The sequence below is a fragment of the Perca flavescens genome, chromosome 20, assembly GCF_004354835.1.
Source record: "Perca flavescens isolate YP-PL-M2 chromosome 20, PFLA_1.0, whole genome shotgun sequence".
In the NCBI taxonomy this organism is placed as follows: Eukaryota; Metazoa; Chordata; class Actinopteri; order Perciformes; family Percidae; genus Perca; species Perca flavescens.
The window spans coordinates 2,498,669-2,511,168 of NC_041350.1; the positions used below are offsets into that span (position 1 = coordinate 2,498,669).

The 12,500-nt window shown below is 46.6% G+C and overlaps 1 protein-coding gene across 1 annotated transcript in view; it reads left to right on the forward strand.

The window, feature by feature from the left end:
• Positions 1–12,500, forward strand: part of sptbn5 (spectrin, beta, non-erythrocytic 5) — a 177,732-nt gene that overhangs the window by 111,108 nt on the left and 54,124 nt on the right. The window contains exons 51-55 of the mRNA XM_028566292.1: positions 6,157–6,270; positions 7,151–7,272; positions 9,341–9,503; positions 10,217–10,405; positions 11,125–11,202. Coding sequence (XP_028422093.1) covers positions 6,157–6,270; positions 7,151–7,272; positions 9,341–9,503; positions 10,217–10,405; positions 11,125–11,202 — 666 coding nt within the window. The remainder of the gene's footprint in view (positions 1–6,156; positions 6,271–7,150; positions 7,273–9,340; positions 9,504–10,216; positions 10,406–11,124; positions 11,203–12,500) is intronic.

A 12,500-nucleotide genomic window follows, 5' to 3' on the forward strand; every position in this document is an offset into this window, starting at 1 on the left:
GTGTGTGTGTGTGTGTGTGTGTGTCTGTCTGTCTGTCTGTCTGTGTGTGTGTGTGTGTGTGTGTGTGTGTGTGTGTGTGTGTGTGTGTGTGTGTGTGTGGTAGAGTGAGAGAGAGAGTGATGGTGACCATCTTCAGAGCGAGTAGTGACTCTAGAGTCCTAGTGAGAGAACCAAAGTGTCTCCCCTGTTCTTTCTGACCACGGTGGGAGATGTGGACCAGGAGAAGTTGACCCTCTCATGATCTCATGTTGTTGATGGAGAAGAAGAACCAGGACATGAGTCAGGCTTATGAGTCTAACGAAGTTAGATTACAAGTTACTTTATTAGTTACATGCAGCAGCTGCCGACAACCCCACCCCACAGCCTCAACATAACCATGACAACCGGTTTACTGTGAGGCAGCTCGGCGTGGCCAGTAGTAGGATCTGGTTCATCATGGCACCAAAGAGAGCCAGTCAGCCGTGTTTAAGGGCAGCATTTCCTCTACAACATACTGCCCCAACAACTTCTTCAACTCTCCCCCACTTACTGGTTTTAGCACCAAAGTCCAGCTTTTATTGTTTGGGTGGTGGGGGGCCCTCCTGCTCTCTGCTTCCCACCACCTGCTGGGAGTCTGTAGGTTTGACTGCAGCGCTGCGACTCCAAATGGTTCTTCAGATGTGACGTAGTGTTTCTGTAGCTAGACAGCACTTTATCTCCATCAGCACAGAGTGTTCAACCAACCTTAATACTGCCGTCTCTAGCTGACCCAAACTCTAAATAGTGACTGTGTTTCCATCTCTCTCCTCCCTCCGTTGTTGTTTACGTTTGTGTCGCTGCGTGACTTCACTCCCCGAGACGCAAGAAGAAAACCTAAAATATATATTTTTATTAAGGAAAATGACAAAAATAGTAACGCACAGTGACTTGGATAAGTAACTTTAATCTGATTACTGGTTTGGAAATAGTGACATCACTGATCTCGACGTACCTACTAGGGCTGTGCTCGATTAAAGAAATTCTGAGTCGACTAACACTCATTCAATTGTATCGACTAATCGATTAGTTGATTTAATTGACAGATCTGTAAATCGGAGGGCCTGATTTACTAACACTAGCGCAGTTTGCGCTGCGTCTGTTTATGCGAGTTCGGTAATAGCGCACGCTACGCTTCCACATTTTGCGTAGTATTTATCAACCCCTTCTCCGTGAACCATCACCTTATCGTGGTGGAGAGGTTTGTGTGTCTCTGTGAACCTGAGGGCTGTGTTGTCTGGAGCTTTGTGCTCCTGGTAGGGTCTCCCAAGGCAAAGTGGTCTCAGGTGAGGGGCCAGACAAAGAATGGTTCAAAAACCCCAATGAAGAAGCAAGGTAGAGATGGAGTGACCCTGCCCGGAGGAAGCCCGGGCCCCCGCCTGGAGCCAGGCCCAGACGGGCGGGCTCGCCGGGCGAGCGCCTGGTGGCGGGTTTGCCACGGAGCCCGGCCGGGCACAGCCCGAACAAGCTACGTGGCTCCCATCTCTCCAGCCCATGGGCCCACCACCTGTGGGAGGAACCGTTGGGGTCGGGTGCGATGCCACATGGGTGGCAGTGAAGGTCAGGGGCCTCGACGGACCAGACCCGGGCGGCAGACGCTGGCTCTGGGGACGTGGAACGTCACCTCTCTGGGGGAAGGAGCCGGAACTGGTGCGGGAGGTGGAGCGCTACCGGTTAGATCTGGTGGGGCTTACCTCACGCACAGTCTCGGTTCTGGAACCATACTCCTGGATAGGGGTTGGACTCTTTTTTCTCCGGAGTTGCCCAGGGTGTGAGGCGCCGGGCGGGTGTGGGGATACTCACAAGCCCCGGCTGAGCGCCGCTGTGTTGGAGTTTACCCCGGTGGACGAGAGGGTCGCCTCCCCACGCCTGCGGGTTGTGGGGGAAAACTCTGACTGTTGTTTGTGCATATGCACCAAACAGGAGTTCGGAGTATTCGGCCTTCTTGGAGACCTTGACTGGAGTCCTGCATGGGGCTCCAGTGGGGACTCCATTGTTCTGCTGGGGGACTTCAACGCACACGTGGGCAATGATGGAGACACCTGAGAGGCGTGATTGGGAGGAACGGCCTCCCTGATCTAAACCAGAGTGGTTGTTTGTTGTTGGACTTCTGTGCTAGTCATGGATTGTCTATAACGAACACCATGTTCGAACATAGGGATGCTCATAAGTGTACCTGGTACCAGAGCACCCTAGGCCAAGGTCAATGATCGATTTCATAATCGTTTCATCTGATCTGAGGCCGTATGTTTTGGACACTCGGGTGAAGAGAGGGGCAGAGCTGTCAACCGATCACCATCTGGTGGTGAGTTGGGTCAGGGGTGGGGAAGACTCTGGACAGACCTGGTAAGCCCAAACGTGTAGTGCGGGTAAATTGGGAACGTCTGGAGGAGGCCCTGTCCGACAGACTTTCAACTCACACCTCCGGGCGGAGCTTTTTCGTGCATCCCTGTGGAGGCTGGGGGCATTGAACCCGAGTGGACAATGTTCAAAGTTTCCATTGCTGAAGCTGCGGCGAGGAGCTGTGGTCTTAGGATCTTAGGTGCCTCAAGGGGCGGTAACCCACGAACACCGTGGTGGACACCAGTGGTCAGGGAAGCCGTCCGACTGAAGAAGGAGTCCTTCCGGGATATGTTATCTCGGAGGACTCCGGAGGCAGTTGCAGGGCACCGAAGGGCCGAAGGGCTGCAGCCTCTGCCGTGAAAGAGGCAAAGCAGCGGGTGTGGGAGAAGTTTGGAGAAGACATGGAGAAGGACTTTCGGTCGGCACCAAAGTGTTTCTGGAAAACTGTTCGCCACCTCAGGAGGGGGAAGGGGAACCATCCAAGCTGTGTACAGTAAGGATGGGACACTGTTGACCTCCACTGAGGAGGTAATAGGGCGGTGGAGGGAGCACTTTGAGGAACTCCTGAATCCGACTAATACGCCCTCTATGTTAGAGGCAGAGCTGGAGGATAACGGGGATTGTCGCCGATTTCCCAGGCGGAAGTCACTGATGTAGTCAAACAACTACACAGTGGCAAAGCCCCGGGATTGATGAGATCCGTCCAGAAATGCTCAAGGCTCTGGGTGTGGAGGGGCTGTCCTGGTTGACACGCCTCTTCAACATTGCGTGGAAGTCTGGGGACGGTGCCAAAGGAGTGGCAGACTGGGGTGGTGGTTCCTCTTTTTAAAAAAGGGGGACCAGAGGGTGTGTGCCAATTATAGGGGTATCACACTTCTCAGCCTCCCTGGTAAAGTCTACTCCAAGGTGCTGGAAAGGAGGGTTCGCCGATAGTCGAACCTCGGGTTGAGGAGGAACAATGCGGATTCCGTCCTGGTCGTGGAACAACGGACCAGCTCTTCACTCGCAAGGATCCTGGAGGGAGCCTGGGAGTATGCCCAACCGGGTCTACATGTGTTTTGTGGATTTGGAGAAGGCGTATGACCGGGTCCCCCGGGAGATACTGTGGGAGGTGCTGCGGGAGTATGGGGTGAGGGGGTCTCTACTCAGGGCCATCCAATCTCTGTATGACCAAAGTGAGAGCTGTGTCCGGGTTCTCGGTAGTAAGTCGGACTCGTTTCAGGTGAGGGTTGGCCTCCGCCAGGGCTGCGCTTTGTCACCAATCCTGTTTGTAATATTTATGGACAGGATATCGAGGCGTAGTCGGGGTGGGGAGGGGTTGCAGTTTGGTGGGCTGGGGATCTCATCGCTGCTCTTTGCAGATGATGTGGTCCTGATGGCATCATCGGCCTGCGACCTTCAGCACTCACTGGATCGGTTCGCAACCGAGTGTGAAGCGGTTGGGATGAGGATCAGCACCTCTAAATCGGAGGCCATGGTTCTCAGCAGGAAACCGATGGAATGCCTTCTCCAGGTAGGGAATGAGTCCTTACCCCAAGTGAAGGAGTTCAAGTACCTTAGGGTTTTGTTCGCGAGTGAGGGGACAATGGAGCGGGAGATTGGTCGGAGAATCGGGCGCAGCGGGTGCGGTATTGCATTCAATCTATCGCACCGTTGTGACCTAAAAGAGAGCTGAGCCAGAAGGCAAAGCTCTCGATCTACCGGTCAGTTTTCGTTCCTACCCTCACCTATGGTCATGAAGGCTGGGTCATGACCGAAAGAACGAGATCCAGGGTACAAGAGGCCGAAATGGGTTTCCTCAGGAGGGTGGCTGGCGTCTCCCTTAGAGATAGGGTGAGAAGCTCAGTCATCCGTGAGGAGCTCGGAGTAGAGCCGCTGCTCCTTTGCGTCGAAAGGAGCCAGTTGAGGTGGTTCGGGCATCTGGTAAGGATGCCCCCTGGGCGCCTCCCTAGGGAGGTGTTTCAGGCACGTCCAGCTGGGAGGAGGCCTCGGGGAAGACCCAGGACTGGGTGGAGGGATTATATCTCCAACCTGGCCTGGGAACTTCTCCGATCCCCCAGTCGGAGCTGGTTAATGTTGCTCGGGAAAGGGAAGTTTGGGGTCCCCTGCTGGAGCTGCTCCCCCCGCGACCCGACACCGGATAAGCGGACGAAGATGGATGGATTTATCAACCCTGACACCCATCAGCCAATCAGCGTCTTTCTCCGCTGTAGATTGCGCTGTGGCGAAGCGGTACTGGTGCTACGATACGGCTGAGTGCAGACTGCCATATTCCCACTGCTGATGCTAGGACTGATTGAAATGATCCTGATGCCGATATATCTGTAATGTAGCGAGGAGTTTAACAACTGCTGGAATGGGATGTGAACGCTGAGTCGGAGATTCAACGTCATCTTTGATTTCCTCCAGTAGCTCTAATATTGCACGGCTGCTCGATCTGTAACGTTAAATGATGTTGTGTTCACTGACAAAGTGTGATTCTTGTGTTAAAAACATTTTCAGCCTCGCCTATGTCTTCGTCTTGCTCAAATTACTGTTGCCATTTCACCAGCGGCATGAAGGTCTACGAGGAAACTCGACTGCGGCTGGTTTAGACCTGCTTTTAAGAGGCGGAGAATTTCCCCCGCAGAATAGAGACGCGCTCTTACTGACAGTCTTTGTAAATAACACGGAATATATACAGTACAGGCCACAAGTTTGGACACACCTTCTCATTCAATCCTTTTTATTTTCATGACTATTTACATTGTAGATTCTAACTGAAGGCATCAAAACTATGAATGAACACATATGGAATTATGTACTTAACAAAAAGTGTGAAATAACTGAAAACATGTCTTATATTTTAGATTCTTCAAAGTAGCCACCCTTTTTTTTTTATTAATAAGGGAAATAATTCCACTAATTAACCCTGACAAAGCACACCTGTGAAGGTAAAACCATTTCAGGTGACTACCTCATGAAGCTCATTGAGAGAACACCAAGGGTTTGCAGAGTTATCAAAAAAAGCAAAGGGTGGCTACTTTGAAGAATCTAAAATATAAGACATGTTTTCAGTTATTTCACACTTTTTTGTTAAGTACATAATTCCATATGTGTTCATTCATAGTTTTGATGCCTTCAGTGAGAATCTACAATGTAAATAGTCATGAAAATAAAAAGGAAACGCATTGAATGAGAAGGTGTGTCCAAACTTTTGACCTGTACTGTATAATCAGGCGCACTTTGTGCTTATCCTCCCACCTTTTTGAGTGGAACTCCCACTTTCCCCACGACCCTTCCACGAACGCATATTGAAAGCGCAACTTGTCTCTGAGATTTTACCCAAGTGCCCCCTGTTTGTAAATAGCCCGCATTGGTTAAGTCCGTCTTTGCGACCAATTAGCGCCTGGAAACAGGCGCAAACGGCTTGATAAATCTAGCCCTGAGTTTCTCCACTAAGAGTCGTGCTAAAAGCACCACTTTAATTCTTGTGTTTACCAGAGATGTGCTTGTACGTTTCTTGGAAATAAGTCATTCTGCATGAAAAAAAGCATCAAACATGACTAATGGACTAAAGAGATCTAAGTTGACTAAGACCAAAACCACCGATTAGTCGACTAATCGACTAAAAGGGAGCAGCCCTAGTACCTACGTACGTAGCCACGGCATACATTTAACAGAGAAGCATGAATCAGGCTTAACGTCCAGGTGTGTGTGTGTGTGTGTGTGTGTGTGTGTGTGTGTGTGTGTGTGTGTGTGTGTGTGTGTGTGTGTGTGTGTGTGTGTGTGTGTGTGTGTGTGTGTGTGTGTGTGCAGATGCTGCTGCTGCAGGGTCAGGACTGTGGGTTTGACGTGGACAGCGTGGAGAATCTGATGCGACGCCACGAGGAAACGGAGCGAGAGGCCGGGGTCATCCTGGAGAGGTCAAAGGTCAGTTACAGGGCTCGTTTTTAAACAGCTACCAGACTTTTAAACCAGTGGGTCTCAAACTTTTTTCAATAATGTTCCCCTTTTGAATTTTTTCTTAAAGCCAAGTCCTTCCCCCTGACCAGCGTTAATCATTTTCAGTGGAAATAAAAGTGTACACAAAGAGGAACAGTACAGCGCTGTCAGCGATAGATTTACTAAACAACAGCCTGGAAACATTTAAATACTGATGAGAAAAGGAGATAAAACTGTAAAAAAAAAGACCAAAATCTTGGAAAAAGATGGTAGAAAGAAGGAAGGAAAGAAGGTAAGAATAGGTCAAAATAGTATCAAATATATGTTACAAACCCACTGTCTGTGAAGTACACATGCTGGAATGTAACTAAGTACATTTACTCCACTACTGTACTTTAGTACCACATGTTGAGGTACTTGTACTTTACTTGAGTCTATTCTTTTCATGTTACTTTCTACTTCGCTACATTTCAGATTTATCTCACACACACACACACACACACACACACACACACACACACACACACACACACACACACACACACACACACACGGCGACACGCGACTTTAACTGGTAACAGAGTATGTTTACAGTGTGTATTTTACTTAAGTAAAGGATCTGAATACTTGCGCACATAAGCAGGCGTTTCTCTACTCTTGACGCATAAGGTCCAGGGTCCGAGTCCGACCTGTGACGGTTTTTTAATTTTTTTGCTCTCTTTCGTCTTCCTTTCTGTCTATCTCTAGTAAATCAAATAATAACACATCCATACTAGACTTGCCTGTACTGTGAGGTTGTCACTGTGTGTGTGTGTGTGTGTGTGTGTCTGTGTGTCTGTGTGTCTGTGTCTGTGTCGCGTGTCCTCAGGCTCTGGAGACGGAGGTGTCGGACCACCTGAAGGCCCGATCGGTGATGAGCGACAAGCTGAAGAACAAACAGAAGGAAGTCCAGAAAGCTCTCAGGACTCTGGACCAGCAGGTGGAACTCAGGTAAGGGAGCTTTTAGAGCATTAATTCAATTTTATTTATAATATTAAATCATAACAAGATAGGGGTGGGAATCACCAGAGGCCTCACGATACGAAACCATCCCGATACTTATGTCACGATACGATATTATTGTGATTTTAAACATATTGCAATATTCTGCGATATATTGCAATGTATTTGCCTTTTTTCCAACTTCAAATTTTTCCCAAATTTCAAATAATGTCCCTAAAGGACAATTTTGTCAACATCTGTTTTATCTAAAAAGATACATTTCTCTGTTTGTTCATCTCACTTCACTGTTATTGCTGCAAAATGTGATTGTCGAGCAGACAGACTGACCAACACATACAGTATATAATAATAGATCCATACTTGGTGTCTGTGTATTGATACAGTATTCACATGAAAAATATTGCGATACTATGCTGTATCGATTTTTTCCCCCCACCCCTATAACAAGAGTTATCTCAAGACACTCTACAGATAGAGTAGGTCTAGACCACACTCTATAATTTACAAAGACCCAACAATTCCAGTAATTCCCCCCAAGAGCAAGCATTTAGTGCGACAGTGGTGAGGAAAAACTCCCTTTTTAAGGCGGTAACGCACCAACCAGACCAAATGTCGGCAGTAAAGCCAGTTGTGGCTGATCAGTCTCCCCGAGTTGGTCCAAAAAGTTCCTCAGAACGCACCGAAGAGACAAGACGTAATACGTCTCCATAACAGCAGGCGGCGCTAATCTGTATTGTTGCCCAGGAAATGAAAACCGGCAGCTGATTGGCTCGTTGAGAATACGATCTCATATTGGACTAAAATAGTTCACCGAGACGTGTTTCTGAAAAAGAAAAGATTTTATAACATTATTTTTTGGGCATTTTTAGGCCTTTATTAACAGGACAGCTGAAGAAATGAAAGGGGGAGAGAGGGGGGGGGAATGACATGCAGTAAAAGGCCGCATGTCGGAGTCGAACCTGTGCCCACTGCGTCGAGGAGTAAAAACCACTATATATGGGCGCACGCTCCACCGACTGAGCTATCCGGGCGCCCTTCTGAAAACATTTTAAGAGAGAAATAGGCTGTGTGTGTGTGTGTGTGTGTGTGTGTGTGTGTGTGTGTGTGTGTGTGTGTGTGTGTGTGTGTGTGTGTGTGTGTGCACAGTTGCTGAATCTGTCTTCATTTCAGATCAACAAAGGTTAGTTTAAAAGATTTTCCTCAGATTTTCAGAGACTCTAGTCTACTCTCATGCCGCTCCCCGTTTCCTGGTTAGCTCTCCACCAATCAGATGGGTCATTTGAGTCCGACTGCCGGCAGTGCCCGCCCCGCCGATTATACATGTGATATCGGCCAAAATGAAGGCTCTGTGTGTCCGTGCCTTAACGTTACACACCGTAGAGACACGCAGGTTTTGCTGCTCCTGAGTTTTTCCTTAAAGCTACAGTGCGTAGTTTCTGTCTCCCCCATGAGGAATTCTACGTAATAATACATAATAGTCTTCCATGATCATGCACCACCCTTACCACCCTTCCTCCACACAGCTGCTAGTAGCCAAGGAGGAGACGAAGGATTATAAAAAACATGATGGACTCTTCAGAAGAGGTCATTATCTTCCAGTTTCTGCACGCAAACGTACAAAGAGAGAAGTGTGGCGCTGATAGGTCCGTGTTCAATTTTCGGTTCAATTTTCTAAGCGCAGACAGACATTTGGAAAAACAGAAAAATGGGTTCAAATATCCAATTTTTCATTTTTTTTCCCCACCTTGGGAGACCATACCGTTGCAGTATTGAATAATTGGAGCCCAGACGCAATTTTGTAATTTTCTAAATTTCTGATGCTCGGAATAAAAAACGTAATTTGTCAAGGCGGGAAAAGAAATTTGATATTGGAACCCATTTTTCTGTTTTTCCAAATCTCCGTTTGTGCTTAGAAAACTGAACTGACGAGCGTTACACGGACCCTGATATTCTTGATTAACTTTTGTATCAACTCATTTGGCAAAATGGCTTGAATGTAATTAATATCAAAAAGTTACGCACTAAAGCTTTACCGACAGTGCCGTTGTTTGTCCAGGAAGGAGAAGCTGCACGAGGCCCACCAGCTGCAGCTGTTCAAAGCCAACCAGCGCCTCCTGTTGGAGTGGAGCGTCAAACAGAGCGGCGAGATGGCGGAGAAAGGCCTTCCCAAAACCAGAGCCGAGGCCGACCGGCTCATCCTGGAGCATCAGGACTGGAAGGTGTGAGTCGTCTCCAGAGTAGCAGCTCTGTGTCTTCTACTGTATCTGAAGTCTCTTTTATATAGACCTTAGTGGTCCCCTAATACTGTATCTGAAGTCTCTTTTATATAGGCCTTAGTGGTCCCCTAATACTGTATCTGAAGTCTCTTTTATATAGACCTTAGTGGTCCCCTAATACTGTATCTGAAGTCTCTTTTATATAGGCCTTAGTGGTCCCCTAATACTGTATCTGAAGTCTCTTTTATATAGGCCTTAGTGGTCCCCTAATACTGTATCTGAAGTCTCTTTTATATAGACCTTAGTGGTCCCCTAATACTGTATCTGAAGTCTCTTTTATATAGGCCTTAGTGGTCCCCTAATACTGTATCTGAAGTCTCTTTTATATAGACCTTAGTGGTCCCCTAATACTGTATCTGAAGTCTCTTTTATATAGACCTTAGTGGTCCCCTAATACTGTATCTGAAGTCTCTTTTATATAGACCTTAGTAGTCCCCTAATACTGTATCTGAAGTCTCTTTTATATAGACCTTAGTGGTCCCCTAATACTGTATCTGAAGTCTCTTTTATATAGACCTTAGTGGTCCCCTAATACTGTATCTGAAGTCTCTTAACCTATCTTAACTTATCTGCCTCGAATGGAAAGCTCAACTTCTGTTTTTAAACGTGCTTTATAAATAAAGAGGACTTGACTTGATGTTAACTGTAATTTCCAGACGGAGATCGACGCCCGCGCCGAGCGCATCGACTCAGTCCGGGACTTCGGCCTGGGTCTGATCCGATCGTGTCACGGTTCCAAGGCGGAGATCCAGAAGGCCCTGAACCAGCTGGAGGAAGCTAAATCTGGACTGGACCGAGCCTGGCAGAACCGCAGCACGACCCTGGAGCAGGCCCGAACCCTGCAGGTGATGATTAAGACTCTATGTAGGGGAGTGGGGGTGACCAGACGTCCCGAGAAATTCGGGACAATCCCGAATTCTGCCCTAATTGTCCCGAAAATTAGAGCAAAGTGTCAAGAGCAGACTCTGGAGTAGTTCTAGTCTGATTGAACATTAAAAACTGTTCACGGTGGTTTTTAATGGAGTCGTCCTGCAGCATGAAGCTCCCGTCATCACCTGAGTTCATGATTTTAATGATTTTTTATTTTTATTTTCGGGTTTATAAGACAGACAGTTGAGTTTCTGAATAAAAATAATGAATCATTTTGGTGCGTAGTTTTGAAATTTGCGTTAATTGCAGTAAGCCACCAGAAGCAGTGATTGGATTGGATGTTGCTGATGTTAAAGGGCAGACGTGACAGAAAGTTGGTCGGAGTTTTGAAATTCATGTTACATCCCCACCATACTCTGCTTCTGACTGGCTAGTAGTCCTTACCTAGCTACTGCACATGTGCGACTCCCAACAAAGATGTTACAGAAGTTGAGAGGTCTCACTCTGTAGCTAAAACATGTACATGTACAACAAAAGTATGGTGTTTTCTGAAAATGAAACCATGTAAACCTATTCTGATTTTATCATGTGAAGCACTTTGTGACTTTGTCTGTAAAAGGTGCTATATCAAATAAACGTATTATTATTATTTATTATAATATAAATGATATGGTTATGGTTCTCCATCCTGCAGGTGTTCCTGTCTTCTGTAGAGCAGTGTGAGAGCTGGCTCAACAACAAGGAGGCCTTCCTCTCCAACCAGGACCTGGGGGTAAGAGCCACCTTTCTGATGTAGAAAAGATAATTTAAAAAGTAACTTCCCCAGGTTTTTGTGTCTAAGTGACTAATGAGAACAACACTTGTTTAAATTGGTTGAAACAAGCTGCAATGTAACGTTAAACCGTCCGTTAGCGTCCACTAAAAGTTCTGTTGTTGCCGCTGACAGACTCAGATTATTATTGTAAGTGTCTGACAACATTATGGGATGGATCCCTACAGAGATAGACCTTTTAGTTAAAGAGTAAGATCCTGTCACCAAACTCCACCAGACTCCATGTAAATAATCAGGACTTTTAGCGTGTATAGAGCCAGCATATCTCCACCAGACTCCATGTAAATAATCAGGACTTTTAGCATCGTAAAACACACTTTATTCAAAGTGGACAGAAACTAAATAAAACTACACAAAGCCGTCTTGGTTCATCTTTCCACTGTTCCAACAATCACCACTTTGGTTTGGTTGAAATAAACCCTTAATTCACCCATTTACATGTGGAGATATGCTGGCTCTATACATGCTAAAAGTCCTGATTATTTACATGGAGTCTGGTGGAGATATGCTGGCTCTATACACGCTAAAAGTCCTGATTATTTACATGGAGTCTGGTGGAGATATACTGGCTCTATACACGCTAAAAGTCCTGATTATTTACATGGAGTCTGGTGGAGATATGCTGGCTCTATACACGCTAAAAGTCCTGATTATTTACATGGAGTCTGGTGGAGATATGCTAGCTCTATACACGCTAAAAGTCCTGATTATTTACATGGAGTCTGGTGGAGATATGCTAGCTCTATACACGCTAAAAGTCCTAATTATTTACAGGGAGTCTGGCGGAGATATGCTGGCTCTATACACGCTAAAAGTCCTGATTATTTACATGGAGTCTGGTGGAGATATGCTGGCTCTATACACGCTGAAAGTCCTGATTATTTACATGGAGTCTGGTGGAGATATGCTGGCTCTATACACGCTGAAAGTCCTGATTATTTACATGGAGTCTGGTGGAGTTTGGTGATGGTGATTTCGGGCTGTTTCATGTTAAACTAAAAGGATCTTACTCTTTAACTAAAAGGTCTATCTCTGTAGGGATCCATCCCATAATGGTGTCAGACAATAATCTGAGTCTGTCAGTGGCAACAACAGAACTTTTAGTGGACCCTGACTGATGCTGAACATTTGTCCTGTAGGGCTACATTGCAGCCTGGTTCACAGCTCAGGTTCTTGCTCAGTACTGGACCAATTTCAAAGATTTTTGTTCACATTGGTCACTGAAAAATAGCTCAGCC